The 22,264-nt window shown below is 42.1% G+C and overlaps 1 protein-coding gene across 2 annotated transcripts in view; it reads right to left on the reverse strand.

The window, feature by feature from the left end:
- Nucleotides 1–22,264, reverse strand: part of PLEKHM3 (pleckstrin homology domain containing M3) — a 232,986-nt gene that overhangs the window by 73,995 nt on the left and 136,727 nt on the right. For both annotated transcript variants that reach the window (XM_056534528.1, XM_056534529.1), the window contains exon 6: nt 20,985–21,048. In XM_056534528.1, coding sequence (XP_056390503.1) covers nt 20,985–21,048 — 64 coding nt within the window. The remainder of the gene's footprint in view (nt 1–20,984; nt 21,049–22,264) is intronic.

The following is a 22,264-nucleotide window of genomic DNA, read 5'->3' on the forward strand; positions in this document are numbered from 1 at the left end:
TCCTTTCTCAAAGTTTGCTAATACAATGCTGTGTGAATAAGCATTCACATATATCACGCTACCTCAAACACCTGTTGGGTGTGTGTACGTGTCTGTTCTGGTGTAACCTGTAGGCTTTATGAAGCATAAAAAAAAAGTTGTATTTTTTATGAAGTGCCGGTATCTCCTTTCAAGTACAGTATCTCACATAAGTGAGTCCATCCCTCACATTTTTGTAAATATTTTATTATATCTTTTCATGTGATAACAATGAAGAAATAACACAATGCTACAATGTAAAGTAGTGCGTGCACAGTCTGTATAAGGGTAGGTTCACACCATGATTTTGCTATACGGTTTCATAAATAAAACTGTATACAACCATACAGAAAACCGTGCCCATGGACTTCCCATTGAAAACCGTATGCACCATAATGTATACGGTTGTCTCCGTTTTTCAAACCATACAGTTTTTTTGGGGGGGGGACAGAAAACTGTGGCCTACCACGATTTTTGGTCCAGGTGAAGAACCGTATTAAACCATATACATTTTTCTTTTTAACATGGGAGTCAATGCGAACCGTAGAGAACCGTATGTGCGTACGGTTTCATCCGGTTTTCACCATAGGGTTTTTTACTTTGCACAGTTTTTTCTCTTGGAATTTCAATCAAACAAGTGAAACTTTATTCATATTGGAGTGAGAAGTTAAAAACGTATATGTTTTTGTCTTAAAAAACGGATGCAACCGGACATCATTTTTCAAATTGTATACAGTTTTCAACCGTATACAGATAACAATTTGTATACACGTTTTGATACAGTTTAGTCAGGTTTTGAGGAATCTGTTTTTTTTTTTTAATCACAAACCTGATACGGGAACTGTATTGCAAAAACGTGGTGTGAACCCAGCCTAACAGTGTTCAATGTTGTGTCCCCTCACACACACATGGAAAGAAATAATAAAATATCTTCACAAATGTGAGGGTTGTACTCATGTATGTGAGATACTGTAAATGACTACAATTCCCGTAATTCTTTTGGGAATCTGTTCACAGCGGTAGACCTACATGGGCTTGATTTACTGTTAAAGAATATATTAAGAACTAGTATTAGCAATTCTACATATAACTACATAGAGGAAAATGGGTGGCTTTGTTTTAGTATTTTTCAGTTGTAGTAAATTGCTGCAGTGTAACACTAATTGTTAAAGCTAAATTAATGGTACTGCAAGAATTGAACTTGACTATTCATTCTAGATTATAATAGCTGAATTTTACATTAACTACTTATAAGCTAATATACTTTGGTTGAGAGTTAAACATAGTGTAATTTTAATGGTATATAATAAAAGGTTTACATTGTAATAATTTCCGTATTTCATTGCACTTAATTTTATTACATCTTAAATCTTTAATTATATACGGAATGACTCAGTGGTGTAATCATATAAGGCATGTGCTTCATCATCTGTGGACATTCGTTTTCTCAGCGGACAAGTATACAACTGACAAGATTTATCATATCAATAGTGATGTCGCGAACATATAATGTACGGTTCGCGAACGCGAATTTCCGCAAATGTTCTCAAACGTGCGAACCGGGCGAACCGCTATAGAATTCAATAGGCAGGCGAATTTTAAAACCCACAGGGACTCTTTCTGGCCATAATAGTGATGGAAAAGTTGTTTCAAGGGAACTAACACCTGGACTGTGGCGTGCCGGAGGGGGATCCATGGCAAAACTCCCATGGAAAATTACATAGTTGATGCAGAGTCTGGTTTTAATCCATAAAGGGCATAAATCACCTATTATTCCTAAATTGTTTGGAATAACGTGCTTTAAAACATCAGGTATGATGTATCGATCAGGTAGTGTAGGTCTCCAGGGCAACCCCCGCTCCTCCAGCTGCTGGGACGGTGGGGCTCTCGTGCTAAGGAAGTGTCCTGGCTGCAGGACTTGCTGGAGCCTGAATGGTGCTGACAGTTGATCCTGCTGCTGCTCCATTAACCCCCTCTCTGCTGGCCTGTGCTGAGACTTCAGCTCAACATCTCCGCAGCGGAGGAGAGAGTCTCCCTTGGTTACGTGGTCAGCCTGGATATCTATAAGGCTTCTGATTCCGTTGAGTGGCACTATATTTGGTGCCTGATGAGTATCCTCCGTTTCGGACACCGTTTGCAGGGGCATCACCCGGGCCGTGTTTCGTTTCATCTGGGGCAAAATGGGCAGAGTTAAACAGACTGTTATGTACAAGGAGCCCAGCAAGGGTGGGGAGGGGGTCCCCGATATCCCCACTCTGCTGAGGGCTTCTTTTGCATGTGTCAGCATGCAGAGGACTTTGGTCGGAAACGCACACATGTAAAGGAAACTGACTGCTATTATATTACAGTCAAAATTATTATTATTTTTTAAATGCAAGCTATTGTGACACCAGATAGGAGTGGTGTGTTAAGTAGTTCTATTCTTATCAGTACACATGCGTGAACAATTTAGTATTGTTGCAGCCGCTGCTGTAGCAGCAGCCAGAAAAATTTCTGTTGGTTTCCCAGGCAGAAAGTGCCCTAAAACATTGCAGCTTGAACCCTAGTTGGTGGCGAATAAGTCACGCAAGTCATGCGGTATTCAGAAGTAAAATACAGCACCGTGTGGACCATTTTTAGCCCAAGGCAGCTCATCTCATCATCATGCCTTTCTTAGTTGAATGTATCGCCCACTGTCAGTCCCTTCGGAAATTGGTCCTACTACTTCAAATTTGGGGCACTGCACGTGCAATCTAATGTGCCACAAGAAAGGAGTGGTGTGTTAAGTAGTATTATTCCTATCAGTTTAAGCCCTGTTATGTGCCTTTTTTTTGGTTTGGTTTTTGAAGCCACAGTTCAGCACCAGAGGCCAGAAAAATTAGGCATGTACACATGCCTGAAAAATGTGGTATTGTTGCAGCCACTGCTGTAGCAGCGGCTAGAAAAATTTCTGTTTGTTTCCCAGGCAGAAAGTGCCCTAAAACATTGCGGCTTGAACCCTAGTTGGTGGCGGATAATTCACGCAAGTCATCCGGCATTCAGAGGTAAATACAGCAGTGTGTGGACCATTTTCCATCTGATCAGGCCTTGTTTAGTCAAATGTATCGCCCACTGTCAGTCCCTTCGGGATCCATCCCTCATTCATCTTAATAAAGGTGAGGTAATCTAGACTTTTTTGACCTAGGCGACTTCTCTTCTCAGTGACAATCCCTCCTGCTGCACTAAAGGTCCTTTCTGACAGGACACTTGAAGTGGGACAGGACAGAAGTTCTAGTGCAAATTGGGATAGCTCAGGCCACAGGTCAAGCCGGCACACCCAGTAGTCAAGGGGTTCATCGTTCCTTAGAGTGTCGATATCTGCAGTTAAGGCCAGGTAGTCTGCTACCTGTCGGTCAAGTCGTTCTCTGAGGGTGGACCCTGAAGGGCTGTGGCGATGCGTAGGACTTAAAAAGCTCCGCATGTCCTCCATCAACATGTCTGTAAAGCATCCTGTCCTTGCCGGCGTGTTCGTGGGAGAAGGAGGATTACTTTCACCTCTTCCTCTGTTAGATTCCCGTTGTGCTGTGACATGACCCTTATGTTGGCATGTTGTTTCGCCGCTGGATATCTGAAAAGTGCGCCATGGCCATGTAGGAACGCCTGAAATGGCCACACACCTTCCTGGCCTGCTTCAGGACATCCTGTAAGCCTGGGTACTTATGCACAAAGCGTTGTACGATCAGATTACACACATGTGCCATGCACGGCACATGTGTCAACTTGCCCAAATTCAATGCCGCCAACAAATTTGTTCCGTTGTCAGAAACCACTTTGCCAATCTCCAGTTGGTGTGGAGTCAGCCAGTGATCCACCTGTGCGTTCAGGGCGGACAGGAGTGCTGGTGTGTTGTGACTCAGCCGAGGAGGTTATGGAAGAGGATGGAGTAGGAGGAGTAAAGGAGGTGGCAGCAGGCCTGCCTGCAAGTCGTGGCGGTGTCACCAACTCCTCTGCAGAGGCACGCATTCCATGCTTGGCAGCCGTCACCAGGTTTGCCCAATGCGCAGTGTAGGTGATATACCTGCCCTGACCATGCTTTGCAGACCAGGTATCAGTGGTCAGATGGACCCTTGCCCCAACACTGTGTGCCAGACATGCCATTACTTCCTTTTGCACAATCGAGTACAGGTTGGGGATTGCCAAATTTTTTGAACGCCTCAGACTCCACCAGTTTGTATGGTAAAAGCGGGTGGGCTAAGAGTTCAGACAAGCCAGCTGTCAGACGTCGGGCTAGGGGGTGATTTTGTGACATTGGCTTCTTACGCTCAAACATGTCCTTGATGGACACCTGACTGTGGGCAGATGAGCAGGAACTGCTCAAGGCGAGAGACGGAGAGGTGGATGGTTGAGAGGGGGCAAGGAGGACAGCAGTGGTTGATATGGCTGAAGATGCTGGACCAGGAGGAGGATGGCGGCTTTGAGTTTGTCTGCTGCTTGTATTCATGTGTTGATCCCATAGGCGTTTGTGATGTGAGATCATGTGCCTTGGCAAAGCAGTTGTAGCTAGGTGGGTGTTGGACTTCCCACGACTCAGTTTCTTTTGGCACAGGTTGCAAATGGCATCGCTGTTGTCAGAGGCAGACACACAAAAAAATGCCACACTGCTGAGCTCTGCAATGACGGCATTCTGGTGGTGGCAACAGCATGGGTTGATTGGCGTGCTGTCTGGCTGACCCCAGGTGCCGATGCATGCTGTCTGACTGTGCCACTAGCTCCTTGCGACGACCTCCCCCTGCTTCCAACTCGTCTCCTCCTCCTCTCTGTCTCCCCATCTGAACTTTCCCCCTGTTCTTCTTCTCTTCTAGCGGGCACCCACGTGACATCCATGGACGCATCGTCATCATCAACCGCTTCACTTGTATCTGACAACTCAAGAAAGGAAGCAGCAGCGGGTACAACATCATCATCACACCGTACGTCCATGTGTGTAATGCTGCCTGACTGAGATATATCCTTGTTATCTACATCCTCTGAAAATAATGTTTGCGCATCACTCATTTCTTCAAACTGATGTGTAAATAACTCCTCTGACGGATCAAGTAAAGCTGCTGTGGTGCTAGTGTTGGTGGTGGCAGCAGGCAGGCGAGTGGTAACTTGAGAGGTGCCCGAAGCTAAGCTAGAGGAGGAGGATGGTGCGTCAAGGTTCCGAGCGGAAGCTGTAGAAGATTGGGTGTCCTGTGTTAGCCAGTCAACTATGTCCTCAGAACTTTGCGAGTTCAGGGTACGTGGCCTCTGAACACTGGCCATTATTCTAGGGCCAAAGGAAATCACAGCACCACGACCACGACGGCCCCTGCGGGGTGGCCTGCCTCTGTCTATCCTTTTTTTTCAATTAGTGGTACTATGCGTGCAAGCTACTGTGACAACAGATATGAGTGGCACTTTGCACTTGCAGAAGTTGGCAGAGTAGACGCTGTAGGCCTGACACACACGCTTGCAGACAACTAACTGCTATTCAATCTATTACATTCAAAATTGTATTTATTTTTTTTGTAAAATTTACACTACTGTTACACCAAATATGACTTGCACTAGTGTGACACAGAGCCCTGCAGGCCCCAAAACTCCCAAGTGTTTTGTAAACTAACTGGTTTTATTTCACAACCCAAAAAGTTTTTTTTATTTTTTTTTAACAAATTTACACTACTGTTACACCAAATATGATTTGCACTACTGTGACAATGAGCCCTGTAGGCCCAAAAACTCCCAAGTGTGAAGTGAACTGACTGATTTTATTTCACAGCCAAAAAAGGTTTAATTTTTGTCAAATTTACACTACTGTTACACCAAATATGACTTGCACTAGTGTGACACAGAGCCCTGCAGGCCCCAAAACTCCCAAGTGTTTTGTAAACTGACTGATTTTATTTCACAGCCACTTTACACTACTGCTACACCATATATGAGTAGCACTGGTGTAACCCTGTGCCCTTGCAGGCCCTGAAACGCACTTGTGTGATGGAAACTGACTGTTATTATTTCACAGTCAAAAAAGTGTTTTTGGGGAAAAAAAATGCAGACTGATGTTTGAGCCCTAAAAAGGACTTTTTTGGGTGCTGTCCTTACAGCAGAGATCATATGAGTCCTTCAGGACTTTTGTCAATACTGAATACTGTAGTTGCTTGAAAGAAAAAAGTTTTCTACCAGAGTACCCCTTTTAACCAGTGGTTCCCAACCAGGGTGCCTCCAGCTGTTGCAAAACACACATGTGAAAGAAACTGACTGCTATATTACTGCTATATTGCAAGCTATTGTGACAGCAGATATGAGTGGTGCCACTGGGCAAGTGGGCACAATATACTTTTTGAGCGAGCCTGCCACACACGCTGCCAGGCAGGCAAATGGTATTAGAGTACACAGGGGAAAAAAAATAAAAAATGCAGACTGATGTTTGAGCCCTAAAAAGGGCTTTTTTTGGTGCTGTCCTTAAAGCAGAGATCAGATGAGTCCTTCCGGACTTTTGTGGACACTTAATACTGTAGTTGCTTGAAAGAAAAAAAGTTTCCATCGGAGTACCCCTTTTAACCAGTGGTTCGCAAGCAGGGTGCCTCCAGCTGTTGCAAAACACACGTGTGAAAGAAACTGACTGCTATACTACTGCTATATTGCAAGCTATTGTGACAGCAGATATGAGTGGTGCCACTGGGCAAGTGGGCACAATATACCCTGTGAGCCTGCCAATCACAGCTTTTTTGTGTGCTTTCCTTACAGCAGAGATTAGATTAGTGCTTCAGGAGTGTAGTGGACCCTGAATAAACCACCTAGCTATCGCTTTCCCTATAAAAATCAGGAGCAGGTTCACTATCCCTCCTCTCTCTAACCATGCAGCTTCAGAATGAAGCTAAAATGGAGTCCATGCAGGAGGTGGGAGGGTCTGGAAGGGAGGGGTTGCTTCTGATTGGCTGTAATGTGCCTGCTGACTGTGACACACAGGGTCAAAGTTTACTGCAATGATGATGAATAGGGGGCGGATCGAACATCACATATGTTCGCACTGCGCAGCGAACGCGAACAAGCTATGTTCGCAGGGAACCGTTCGCCGGCGAACAATTCGCGACATCTCTACATATCAATAGTGGAATGCACATTTCGTATTTTTTTTGGGTACAAAAAATAAAATACCGGCCTTATAAGTATGACAAAAAGTTGTTAAAGCATATTAAGTGACAATTTTATCTCTTTCTGTCCAAGTTATTAACTTTGCAACATTGCCAGGGATCAAGCCGCTAACGATAATTTAGTGCTGATTTAATACTAGCCTCAATGCTGCATTACAGCCCATTACACAGAGAGAATTGTGAAGCCTGGAATAGCTTGATGAGTGTAATACAATCATCATTGGTGGGGCAGTATATAGGAGCTGTCACGCTTTGTCTTTCTGCTTGTTAAATCCAAAAGTGTCTAATTAGTTATCATGCCTGCTAAGGGCTGTGAACAAAAGGGAATAAGGAATGGGAGGTAGAATTGGGGGCTGGTAGAGTAGACTGCCAAAGCATCTTTGGCTTGGCCTCCTCTCTGAACTTAGGTCAAGTCTCTGATGCAGTGTGTGAGCATAGTGCTGCTGTCCCATTTTTGCAGGGCCAAGCCGTCTCGCTGGGAAACTTGAGTCCTGCTGGGAGCTTCTAATCAGCCGAGTGAAGTACAAGAGCAACGAAGCAGCATCACCTGTTGATAAACAGCTTTGTTGGTTAAAGGGCAACTATGCTACACAAAGTGTCCACATCTGCAGTTCTATTGTCCGAGATTCCCAATGCAGACTTCTAACCGTTTTAACAGCTTCCTGAATTTTACCAGTAGAGCAAAGACCCTTATGGTCTGCATGTTTGGGTCTATGAATAGGTTCAAGCTGAATTTGCATTACACTATTTCTAATTCTGGACAACAACATCTGGATGTGTTGACTGTGTTCAGTATTAAAGCTATATGTTCTGTGCATTTTGCAATGACTATTTGAGGTTCAGTTTATGGTTGTTATAATACTAAGGCTGGGTGACACTAGCATTTTTGCATCCATATTGTGGTCACAGGTCTAGGCCCAACCGTACGTCTTAGGACCCAAAAAGACAGCAGTGAGTTCAATTCATCCTATCTACTATGGCTGGGACTTGCAGCCATAATACAGACATAAAACTGCATCCATATATGCTAATGTAAACCCAGCTTTCTTTCACATGAAAATGTTGCAGATTTTTCGCAGAATAAATTCCACAAAATTTCTGCATGTAAGCCGGCAGAAGCAAATAATAATATTGAAATTAATAGGGGAAAACCTGCAACAAAATCACAGTGTATAAGCAGCAGATACTGACATGCTGCAGATTTAAAACTAGCACTACAGGTACATTTTTGTGTGGATCCCATGCTTTTTATACCACGTATGATTGAGATTTCTTTATTCATTTACATCACTAAAACTTTGTAAAACTGCCAAATTTGCACATTCAAATTTGTAGTGTATCCAACCCTTGGGTAAGTACTGTAAAAGTTAAGCACATTAAAAATCACAATTATTTTTTTTTTTTTGAGTTGTTACTACTTATTTTACTTTACCTAGAAGAGTTTTCCAACTTAATGTTTTTAATTTTTTTATTTTTACAAATAGTGTTAATATGCCAAATTATTGCAGAAGATTGGTAAACAAATACCGTCAGGGGATAAGGAAAGTGTCAGAAGTTAAAAAGGGATCAGTTGGGGATTTGACTTAAAGGGGAACTCCACCCATAGACTCCCCGCACAGAATGTCCGAGTGGATATTCTGCAGCATAGGTCTTTATATATACAAAAAATCACCTTGCCACAATTTAAACTAATATCACCAATTACTCCAAGCCTGCTGCTCTGTTCCTGGATCTTGGGACTTGGAGACATTGAGACTTGACTACCTGGAGGGGGGAAGGTGTGAATATTACACATCCCCCACTGTGGAGTAAGTTCCATTATATATTGATTGAGGTCCTACCTAATTGCTAATCCCTGGAGCACTAGCTAATTTTATTGTTTTACTATCTGAGTACCCGGCGTTGCCCAGTTTTTCCTTCCTAATCCTTGTTGGGGAGGAAAATCAACAAAGTAGGAAGCTTTTGTCTTCATATCCCATCCCCATATATTGTTGTCATATCCCAACCCCATATCCCATCCTCCTACCCATCCTCATACCACGACCTCCTATCCCGACCTCCTATCCCATCCTCCTATCTCGACCTCCTATCCCGACCTCCTGTCCCGTCCTCCTATTCCGACCTCCTGTCCCGTCCTCCTATCTCGACCTCCTATCTCCACCTCCTAACTCGACCTCCTATCCCCACCATCCCGTCTTCCTATCTCGACCTCCTATCCCGACCCGTAATATGTGTACCAGGTATTGAAATATCTCCAGCCATACAAAAGTTATGTGGGAACATACATTTCCTATTGATTTGCATGGGACTTTAAACAAAAACCCCGACCCTCACAAATGGGGGTAGTTAAGGGTTAAGTTAACTATTCTATATTTTAAGTTGACATATAAGTAACCTGTGACCAAGTATTATCGAAATATCTCCAGCAGTTTGGAAGTTATGCAGTAACATATATTTCCCATACTCTTGTATGGGACATTAAACAAAAACCCCGCCCCTGGCAAATGGGTTGAGTAAGGGTTAAATCACCTATCCTATGTTTGTTGTTGACATATAAGTAACATGTGTGCCAAGTTTCATGTTAATATCTTTAGCCGTTTGGACGTGACGCTGGAACACACGCACATATTTACATACACACACATGTTGAGTGTTATATATATATATATATATATATATATATGTTACAATGAATAAAAGGAAATTGATGAAATGCCCTTCAAGTTTTGTCAAGTTACAAGTTCAAGCCCAATAGGGCATTTATTCTGTTTGCTGTTATAAGTGTTTGCCTACAGCCCAGAGTGAACACCCATAGTATGTAATATCAATGTACCAAAAGGGAGTTTTATAGAATTCTGATTCTAAAAATCCAGCGAACCCTCTGAACGGGTCGGACATTTATTACATAAAATACATACATATATTCTCCATGCAATGCGTTTCGGTCCTTTTTTTTTTTTTTTTTTTTTTACAAAATCCTGTGGATCTTTTTCACAAATTCTGAACTTTAGAAGTGTTGAAAGCAGGAGTCATTACGCTCGCGGCTACACAAAGCTTCACAGGTGGAAACCCATAGGTATACATATACTGTGGCTTATGTGAAATCTAATTTGACTAAAGAAAAAACAGCACTTAATGTTCTCAGAAATTATTCCTCCCTTGTCATCACACATGCTGAGTAGGGAGGGGCCATAACAGTAATTAATTAAGTAGATAATATTTCTGAAGCGATGAGACAGTTGTAAGATGAAAAGATGTAAAAAGTATTGAAGAAAGACCCTTCAATGAAGTATAAGAGAACTTGATGCTTTTATTGTGCTGAGTGTACAGGAGAATATATACTGCTCAAAAAAATAAAGGTTACACTTAAACCACACAATGTAACTCCAAGTCTATCACACTTCTGTGAAATCACACTGTCCACTCAGGAAGCAACACTGATTGACAATCAATTTCACATGCTATTGTGCAAATGGAACAGACAACAGGTGGAAATTATAGGCAATTAGCAAGACACCCCCAATAAAGGAGTGGTTCTGCAGGTGGCGACCACAGACCACTTCACAGTTCCTATGCTTCCTGGCTGATGTTTTGGTCACTTTTGTATGCTGGCGGTGCTTTCACTCTAGTGGTAGCATGAGACGGAGTCTACAACCCACACATAAGAGGCTCAGGTAGTGCAGCTCATCCAGGATGGCACATCAATGCGAGCTGTGGAAAGAAGGTTTGCTGTGTGTGTCAACATAGTGTCCAGAGCATGGAGGCGCTACCAGGAGACAGGCCAGTACATCAGAAGATGTGGAGGAGGCCGTAGGAGGGCAACAACTCAGCAACAGGACCGCCACCTCCGCCTTTGTAAGAGGAGCACTGCCAGAGCCCTGCAAGATGACCTCCAGCAGGCCACAAATGAGCATGTGTCCACTCAAGCGGTCAGAAACAGACTCCATGAGGGTGGTATGAGGGCCCGACGTCCACAGGTGGGGATTGTGCTTACAGACCAACACCATGCAGGATGTTTGCCATTTGCCAGAGAACACCAAGATTGGCCAATTCTCCACTGGCGCCCTGTGCTCTTCATAGATGAAAGCAGGTTCACACTGAGCACATGTGACAGACATGACAGAGTCTGGAGATGCCGTGGAGGACGTTCTGCTGCCAGCAACATCCTCCAGCATGACCGGTCTGGTGGTGGGTCAGTAATGGTGTGGGGTGGCATTTCTTTGGGGGGCCGCACAGCCCTCCATGTGCTTGCCAGAGGTAACCTGACTGCCATTAGGTATCGAGAAGAGATCCTCAGACCCCTTGTGAGACCATTTGCTGCTGCAGTTGACCCTGGGTTCCTCCTAATGCAGGACAATGCTAGACCTCATGTGGCTGGAGTGTGTCAGCAGTTCCTGCAAGAGGAAGGCATTGATGCTATGGATTGGCCCGCCCGTTCCCCAGACCTGAATCCGATTGAGCACATCTGGGACATCATGTCTCACTCCATCCACCAACGCACCAAAGACTGTACAGAATTTGGCGGATGCTTTAGTCCAGGTCTGGGAGGACATCCCTCAGGAGACCATCTGCCACCTCATCAGGAGCATGCCCAGGCGTTGTAGGGAGGTCATATAGGTACTTGGAGGCCACACACACTACTGAGCCTCATTTTGACTTGTTTTAAGGACATTACATCAAAGTTGGATCAGCCTGTAGTGTGGTTTTCCACTTTGATTTTGAGTGTGACTCCATATCCAGACCTCCATGGGTTGATAAATTTGATTTTCAATGATCATTTTCGTGTGATTTTATTATCAGCACATTCAACTATGTAAAGATGAAAGTATTTCATATGATTAGTTCATTTATTCAGATCTAGGATGTGTTATCTTAGTGTTCCTTTAATTTTTTTGAGCAGTGTAGTATCTGAAAAAGTGGCTTAACTTCTTATTACAGATTATACATGTGTCCCTGTTTTTTTTATATGCTTCCAAAAATCAACAAGGATCGCAACCAGGATAATTGTGGATAATTTTTTGCAGAAATAAGTTAAAGCGTACCTGTCAGATCACACAGAAATAAACAAAACTGTTATAGGTTACTCAGTACCTCATCCTGATCATGTACATATAATATTTATGTCTTTATCATGCATATTTCCCCCCAAAAAATAGCATATTAACACTGCTCACTGTCTTTTCCACCTTGTCCAAGGGAGGGGGCATGCCCCTCTCTTGTCTTTACTGTGATGAATCCTCCCTCTCCCTCACTTTGCTGACTCACTGCTCTCGGGAGCGAGCCTGGCAGCCCTGCTCTGTAACCCTTTCTGATAGCATGCAGCACTCCAAAAAGTGTGGAAAAAAAAGTGGATTTATTAGCCCAGCAGCGATGTTTCAATTCATCAGTAGAATCTTTTCCAAGCATGCTTGAAAAAGATTCTACTTATTGGAGATTGCATGTACTACACCACCAAAAACAATATGGTAAGTGTACAACTTTGATCTTCCTATGTCATTCATGTGCACCATCTTTTGTAAGTCATGTAATGCTGGGACATGTTGTTTTGGAATAGTTGAAGGTACAGTGTTTGGATAACAATTTTATTGCAGCAGTGTTGCCTTCAGCTGTGTGCCTACAGCTTTTGCAACACTACAACTTTCAGCATGCCCAGACATCCTTTGACTGTTCAGGCATGCTTGGAGTTGGAGTTTTGCTACAGCTGGAGGCACATATTTGGTAAAACTCTGTGTTACAGCAGTGTTGATGCAGGCTGTGTTCCTCCTGCAGCCTTGTCAATCAGCCATCTCGTATCCATGACCCTTGGACACACTCATGCTGCTGTGAGCTCATCAATGTCCCAGGATGTATGGGGACCCCTAGTGGTGGGATTTTCAAAGGCAGTTATCTTTAATAAAATGTGAAAAAAAATTTAAGTATATTATGTATGTAGATGCACAACATATAAAAAGTTCTTATACCTGAAAGTGCACATTTTAAAAAAATTACCTCGCGGTAAAATGAGTTTTAAGAAGATGGCTCCCCTCCTCATCAGGCTCGAAACTGGCGAAGAGGGGAGCAATCCCCTCCAAACGTGTTGTCTTTATTAGTGGCAATAAAAAGCCAATTTGCTTTATTATTTTACTTTCTGAACTCAGTTATTACTACCCACCCTACCTAGTGAGTGCTAGTCAAGCGTCGCCTTTTCTGCTTGCATAAGGACCTATCGGATCTTCCAGTTAAATTACTATCCCAGGGCTCTGGGTTCGGGCAGATGTGGGCAGCTCCTGACCGAAACATTATACATTTTCAGGGGAAGCATCAGTGTTGTGCTCGTAGAGCAACACCAAAAGGTGAGTAGGTTATTGTCACTCTACTCAACTATCCCTACTTCTGGTAATGCCACAGGTTGCACTGTTGTGTTCTGTTTATATATATATATATATATATATATATATATATATATATATATATTCAAAAGAAGTGCTTATCTTGATGGGTGAATAAAGACACAATTTTTCTACTATGAATTGGAGTGCCGCTTCCCTTCTTTTGAATATGGTTGGATGAAGGTTCTGGGGTTTGAACCTATTTGAGGCTGAGCACCCACCTGGGACTAGAAGTCTCGCTTGCAGTGCCGGTTCCCTTCCGTCCTGTTTTTTTTGTGCATGATTAAAGATGTGCTGCCTGTGAAACTTTGTGCCTGGACCATGAAACAGCCGTGAGTGTAATGACTTCTGCTTTGAATACTTATAAAAGTGTATTTTCCATAAAAAGGATCCACATGATTTCGGACAGAAGAAAAAAAATTGAAACGTCCTACAAGTGTCATGAGTTATGCTAATAGGGAATTTATAAGTGTTTGGCTACAGCCCAGTGTGAACACCCATAGCGTGTGGTATCAATATTTTCACACTAGTATCATGACTTCCATTTATATCAACAGCCATGATGCTGTGATGCATCCGTTTCCTGACAGATTCAAACAGTGAGCGATGGGCCCCACTGATTTGTAATTTTTGCCATGAAAATGACACTTTTTGTCAATGCCACTGACTAGTTAAGGGGTAGCTTAAATGGTAACCTTTAGTAACATTTGTATTACTTAGTTACCATAGTTAGAAGCTGATCTGCAGTTATGGCATCAACAAAACCCCCTCCCCCTATTTTTTCGGGGATGTACCTGAGACAATTGCCATAAAAGTTTTCGCTTTTGTGTCCACCATTTCAGTATGGCATTGTAAGTCACCTCTCACTGCTATTCTACAAAACCTCCCCTTTTTATGACTCTACAGTCTGTGTCCTGTGAGGTTTGCAGATCATTGCTAGAGCAAAAATGAAAGATGTGGCATACATTTTGCAGTCACAAATAGGCACAGCAAGGGGAAATGTCTGCACTTTCAGTGTGCATGGTGGTGCCTAGTTGTTGCTGTGAATTTCTCAATGAGCATTTAGAGTAGTTATGAAAATGGATGTATGAACCTCTGTGAAGTATTGAAGTACAATTGACATCATTGCTTTATAACCTATATAACATATGTCTAGTGTAATAAAGTGTATTGTATAATGTAATGTAGTAATCTGTATAGTGAAATACAGTGTAACATATTGGCCCTGATTTACTGTTGTAAACCCAGAGAGAGAGAGCACTGTGGTCAGAAAGAAAGGAAATTCAAAAAGGAAAGAACTTCCTGTGGTGCATACAGCAGCTGATAAGTAATGGAAGTATAAAGATTTTTAAATAGAAGTAATTTACAAATATGGTTAACTTTCTGGCATCAGTTGATTTAAAAAAAAATGTTTTCCAACGAAGTACCCCTTTAAATACATAAAAAAAGAGGAATCAATACATCGAAAAATCATCAGAGCAACAAGGCCATATATTTATATAGAGGGTACACAAAATATTGCAAGTAGACAAGTGCAATGTGCATAGTCTACAGAGGTAATTTCTTTCAAACACCGCTCCCTGTCTGTCTCCTGTTGGGTGTGGTTTTGCAGGTCAGTTCCATTCAAGTGAATGGAGCCAAGTTGTAATACCACACCTAAAGTGGAGACAGACGGGGAGCGGTCTTTGAAAGAAAATAGGTCTGTTTTTCGATTCCTGGATAACCCCTTTAAGTGGCAAGTGCATCTAATGAAAAATACACGGAAGAACAATCCCTACGATATCAAACATAAACCGATCTTTGTATTAGGTAGGCGAGAATCAAAGACTTTGAGACCCACACTGAAATGCAATGTTGGTACAAAGACCTTCTTCCAGGAGTGACAATGTAATATAGTAAATTATTGTAATCTAATAATTAGGAAAGGATAAAACACATTGTATTAACTAAAAGAAAAAGGTGTAACAGAACATAAAATTATGCATTTTCTTAATCATATCTGATTCTCAAGTTCCTTAAATAACTACTTTAAAAACTGGATAACTTCCAAATTACCTATAGCAAAGCACTCTCATTCCATTTACCTTATCTAGAATAGATTTTTTAGAATAAGAAAAAATACATATAAACACAGTAGTGTCCTAAAGAGAGCAGCTTCTATTTGTTTGACTTGGCAAAGGCTCGAAAACCTCATGCCACGCTGTGAGGAACATATGAATAATAGTCTGCAGGCCACAGCTCGTGGAAACTAAATCCAGATCTCCACTAGAGCAGAGAGAGTGATTCATTTCCATTTCCAGGTGAGCGAGATGAGTGAGAAGACAGGGATCAGGAAACTAAGGCCGATTTCACACTGCACCAGCAGTCTCCACGTACCATTTCCTTGTCTCTAATGTTTGCCCTATAGCAGCTTCAACAATATTTCGATAAGAAAAAAAGGAAAACTATACAATTCTAATACTTCCCAAGCTAGTACAGACACCTCCAAGTTTTCAACTGTTCAAACTCATTCAGGTGCTGTGCCAAGAAAAAGCCTCAACCACATCATATTATTACTGTCCATTAAAAGGGAAGCCAGACCTTGTGGTGTAGACATAGGCTTTGAAATATCAAATAAAGGCCAATTCAAATATGTTTGCTTTGCCTTGCACCAGTATGTTTTATGGGAGGGTTAATTGAATAAAAAAACAAAAGAAAAAACCCTGCAACATAGTGTTTTTTGTTTGGACATTCCACAGACAGAGGAGCACTGGTAGAACATGCCGGCACTAACACCGCTCGGAAATGGCCATCTCATAGATGGCAATGAATTTCCTTGCAGAATCTGCAAAAACATTGAACGTGTTTTTGCGGATGCTGGAATCAGGATTTCCACAACAGATGCCGTTTGAACAGAGCATGAAGAATCCCATTGAAAACATCCTGCCGTGTTAACCGGGCCCTGTTGTGTTCATTATTTGGTCAAATTCCCATGCTAACTTATCCTGATGTTCAGTATGGTTATGCTGCTACTAATACTAGTATCTATGGAGCTTGTCCTTGCAGAGTGAGCTATAGTTTTGGATTGGAACCATTTTAGGATACATAAAACTTTTTGACCACTTTCTAATGTGCTTTGGGAGGTGAGCTGAAAAACATTGTTATTTATTTATCTCTCATGGCATCAACTATAAGAAATAAATGATACAATATTTTAATGTTTATAATTTTTGTGATAAATAAATAGCAAAATATTTTTTTTAAACTTTTTTATATGAACTTCTTCAAATGCTTCATTGCTTGTACAAAATACTGCAGTGTTCCACACATTATCATATTCTTTTATACAGGGCCTCAAATCATTATCTTTCATCTGAGCCGCTTGAGCTAAATATCAGCTGTGTACAGAAAGGGCTAGGCTCTTGAATTTGCTTTACATAGATCCTCTCAAATTGTAACATACATATACAGTGGATGTCAGAAAGGTGATAAAAAATTTTCTGGCCAAACATCATTTATATACAAAGCCTCTGGTCCACTTTCAACATGTCTGAACAAGTAAGAAAAGGTGGGTGGAGCATTAGAGGAGCATTCCTAATTTTTTTGCTTATTATGTCCAACTCGGTATATGCATTGTGCATGCTGCACTGGAAAAGAGATCAGACATATCCAAATGTTGGCAGAGAGTCAACAGGGAACTATGAAATGTCAAACCTACTTTGCATTTTTGGGTTTGGAATTTTTTTACCTGCTCTTGGGTGTCTTTTTGGGATCACAGGCAGTCTCCCAAAACTGCAGCATGTTAAGACTATGGTGTTTTTTTTTTTGTTTTTGTTTTTTAAAACAGAAATCTCCCATAGAAGTCTACGGAAGAGAGAAAAAAAGCAAAGAAAATTCCAAGTGGCAGTGTCTAAAGAGGTAAGTAGTAATGTTTAACCTCGGTTGTATGTAAATTGTTTGAGGGTTTCCTAAGAGACGCTATTTTGGAATATCTTGATAAAAATAAATGTATGACCCCGTATCAGCATGGATTTTTGAGGGATCGATCCTGTCAAACTAACCTGATCCGCTTTTATGAGGAGGTGAGCTCCAGACTGGACCAGGGGCAATCGCTGGATGTCGTATATCTGGATTTTTCCAAAGCATTTGATACGGTTCCACATAAAAGGTTGGTGCATAAAATTAGAAGATTTGGGCTGGGGGAAAATGTGTGTAAGTGGGTAAGTAACTGGCTCAGTGATAGGAAACAGAGGGTGGTTATTAACCCCTTAAGGACGCAGGACGTAAATGTACGTCCTGGTGAGGTGGTACTTAACGCACCAGGACGTACATTTACGGCCTAAGCATAACCGCGGGCATCGGAGCGATGCCCGTGTCATGCGCGGCTGATCCTGGCTGCTGATCTCGCGGGCGTCCGCCATTAACCCCTCAGGTGCCGGGATCAATACAGATCCCGGCATCTGCGGCAGTTCGCGATTTAAATGAACGATCGGATCGCCCGCAGCGCTGCTGCAGGGATCCGATCATTCATAACGCCGCACGGAGGTCCCCTCTCCTTCCTCCGTGCGGCTCCCGGCGTCTCCTGCTCTGGTCTGTGATCGAGCAGACCAGAGCAGGAGATGACCGATAATACTGATCTGTTCTATGTCCTATACATAGAACAGATCAGTATTAGCAATCATGGTATTGCTATGAATACTCCCCTATGGGGACTATTCAAGTGTAAAAAAAAAAATGTAAAAAAATGTAAAAGTAAAAAAAAAGGGAAAAATCCCCTCCCCCAATAAAAAAGTAAAACGTCCGTTTTTTCCTATTTTACCCCCAAAAAGCGTAAAAAACATTTTTTATAGACATATTTGGTATCGCCGCGTGCGTAAATGTCCGAACTATTAAAATAAAATGTTAATGATCCCGTACGGTGAACGGCGTGAACGAAAAAAAAATTAAAAAGTCCAAAATTCCTACTTTTTTAATACATTTTATTAAAAAAAAATTATAAAAAATGTATTAAAAGTTTTTTATATGCAAATGTGGTATCAAAAAAAAGTACAGATCATGGCGCAAAAAATGAGCCCCCATACCGCCACTTATACGGAAAAATAAAAAAGTTAGAGGTCATCAAAATAAAGGGATTATAAATGTACTAATTTGGTTAAAAAGTTTGTGATTTTTTTTAAGCGCAACAATAATATAAAAGTATATAATAATGGGTATCATTTTAATCGTATTGACCCTCAGAATAAAGAACACATGTAATTTTTTCCATAAATTGTACGGCGTGAAAACAAAACCTTCCAAAATTAGCAAAATTGCGTTTTTCGTTTTAATTTCCCCACAAAAATAGTGTTTTTTGGTTGCGCCATACATTTTATGATATAATGAGTGATGTCATTACAAAGGACAACTGGTCGCGCAAAAAACAAGCCCTCATACTAGTTTGTGGATGAAAATATAAAAGAGTTATGATTTTTAGAAGGCGAGGAGGAAAAATGAAAACGTTAAAATTAAATTGTCCTTAAGGCCAAAATGGGCTGAGTCCTTAAGGGGTTAATTGCACTTATTCTGATTGGGTGACTGTTACTAGTGGGGTACCACAGGGGTCCGTCTTGGGTCCTGTCCTATTTAATATATTCATTAATGACCTTGCAGAGGGGTTGAATAGTAAAGTAGCAATCTTTGCTGATGACACTAAACTCTCTAAAGCGGTAAACACTATAGAGGACAGTGCACTGTTACAAATGGATCTGGATAGGTTGGAGGTTTGGGCTGGGAAGTGGCAGATGAGGTTCAACACTGATAAATGTAAGGTAATGCACATGGGGAAGAAAAATCTGGGCTGGGATTATGTATTAAATGGGAGAACACTTGGGACGACTGACATGGAAAAGGACTTAGGAGTCTTAGTTAACAGTAAATTTAGCTGTAGTGACCAGTGTCGGGCAGCTGCTGCCAAGGCTAATAAAATTATGGGGTGCATTAATAGGGGCATAGATGCCCACGACAAGGAAATAATTCTACCGCTGTACAAATCACTAGTCAGACCACACATAGAATACTGTGTACTCTAAGAAAGATATAGTGGAGCTGGAGAGGGTTCAAAGACAGGCAATCAGAGTAATACGGGGAATGGGAGGACTACAGTACCCAGAAAGATTATCAGAATTAGAATAATTTTTGGAGAGTAATAACATTACTGGTTATGTATACTAGATTTATAGGGACAGAAGGTTGATCCAGGGATTTATTCTGACTGCCATATTTGGAGTCGGGAAGGAATTTTTACCTCGAGTATGAGGGTTTTTTGCCTTCCTCTGGATCAACTCAACTCAATAGGGACTTATTAGGGTTATAGGTTGAACTTGATGGACTCTGGTCTTTTTTCAACCTTATGAACTATGTTACTACTTTACCTCCACCAGCAGTACAGTATACAGCAGTGCATAGCACACTGCTATACACTGTCCCTGCTTCTAGCGGGACTATGCTGTGCCAATGGCTATACAGCCGAGGGTATACCTCCTGCCCAGCAAGAACATACAGTAAAGCAGTGAGATAGAGATTGCTGGTTTCCAGTAGCCCCATGCTGAGCTTAGTGCTCTGCACCTGCCCAGCAATGAAAGAGTTAAGTTGCACTGCTGCCCCCTCTGTTCCTGATGATTCGGCCTGGTGCTGTGTAGCCTTGCCTCTAGTGATGAAGTCATTAGAGGCGAGACTACACATCAACATGCATCTTGCGGAGGACTACGAAGATAACCAACATTTTTTTTCCAATAAAATGAATGACGAAAGCTGTGTGGGAGAGTTTTTTGGAATAAAAATATTTTTCCCGGTTTTTTTTTTTTTATACATTTCACAGGATTAGTAGTGGAAGCCATTTCATAGATGGGGTCCATTACTAAGCCGGGGCTTAGTGTTAGCCCCCAAAACAGCTAGTACTAACCCCCAATTACTACCCTGTTACCCACCACCATAAGGGTACCATAAAGAACCTGTACCAACAAGACTGGACCAAAAATGGCACACATTCACACCATATTTTGGGTATACGGCAGCCGGATCCAGCGGGAGAATCTAAAAACCGGATGCTGCTGTATCCCCCCGCCGGAACCGTGCAATACCTGTTCACTTCGATAAGCCAGACGGAGACAGCTAGTGACTCTGGTTGGCTAATTTTTTAAACCACATCAGTTTTGTTCAAAAATGAGCTGACTCTGTCCAGCTCAACAAAATGAATGGGATACAGTCCGGATCTGGCGGGGATATGGCATTAGCTGGTTTTTAAATTCTACCACCGGATTCGGCTGCTGTGTACCCAAAACGTGGTGTAAATGGACCCTTACAATCAGTTTGGCTCCTCCTGCTCTGTAACATGATGCTGACAGATCAATTATTACACGTTTCCTTTAAAGAACAAAAACCTTTTCAAAACATTTTACAATATAACCAATGTACTTTTTCTTCAAAAAATAAAAATCCATAAAAGTACCTGTTGCAGATCTGCTAGGGAGTATAAGTGGATTTGCTGAAAGAGATATTCTCGGGGGAAAATTCTGCAAAATAAAAGCGACATAAAAACATATTAAACGACCATCAATATGTATTTGTTCAACATCTCGTTCTAAAGTCACGGCCATTAGAGCAGACTCCAACAGCCTCTGCAGTTTAGGTAAGGTTTTCTACTAGAATTAGGAAGATTTGCATCAATTTGCTTTAGTGACTTATTGCACTCCAAATCTACCTAAAGTTTTTTTTTTTCTAATGGGTCAAGATTAGTCTATTTAAAACCCAAATTTTTTTTTAATTTTTTTTAGGAGATTTGCACACAGGTACAAACCATTGTCATGCTGAAAGTTGGAAGCATTCATTTATTTAGAACAATGCTTCCCAAGCTTTTTTTCACCTGAACACTCCTTGACAGCCTATTTCCAAAAAGTGTAAATCCAATATTAGCAACATATTTGTAATTAAAGGGGTTCTCCGGTGCTTAGACATCTTATCCCCTATCCAAAGGATAGAGGATAAGATGCCTGATCGCGGGAGTCCCGCCGTTGGGGACCCCCGTGATCTTGCACGCGGCACCCCGTTTGTAATCAGTCCCCAGAGCGTGTTCGCTCTGGGTCTGATTACTGGCGACCACAGGGCCGGCGGCGCGTGACGTCACGCCTCCGCCCCCGTGTGATGTCACGCTCCGCCCCTCAATGAAAGCCTACGGGAGTTGGCGTGACAGCTATCACGCCCCCTCCCGAAGGCTTGCATTAAGGGGCGTAACGTGATGTCACACGGGGGCGGAGGCGTGACGTCACACGCCGCCGGCCCTGTGGTCGCCGGTAATCAGACCCGGAGCGAACAAGCTCCGGGGACTGATTAGAAACGGGGTGCCGCGTGCAAGATCACAGGGGTCCCCAGCGGCGGGATTCCCGCGATCAGGCATCTTATCCCCTATCCTTTGGATAGGGGATAAGATGTCTAAGCACCTGAGAACCCCTTTAATATAGTTGCTGTTATTATAAATATATATGAGTTTCTTTACTTTTCTTTACTATCCATCCTAGATCGCCATTAAGGTTTCTCTGGGCCAAGCATTTTTTGCAACTGTTTTCCCCCAATTATGGTTACAAATGTGTTAAGAAAATAAAATATGCTGTAAAAATTTTAAAAGTGTGCATACAGTTTAAGGTGGAGGAGTTTATACTGCAGGGCAGGAAACTATTAGCAGACAGTGTGATATGGGTCTTGGAGGGGATCGTGGCTTTCAGGCAATCATGC

Source organism: Hyla sarda, chromosome 8 (genome assembly GCF_029499605.1).
Source record: "Hyla sarda isolate aHylSar1 chromosome 8, aHylSar1.hap1, whole genome shotgun sequence".
In the NCBI taxonomy this organism is placed as follows: domain Eukaryota; kingdom Metazoa; phylum Chordata; class Amphibia; order Anura; family Hylidae; genus Hyla; species Hyla sarda.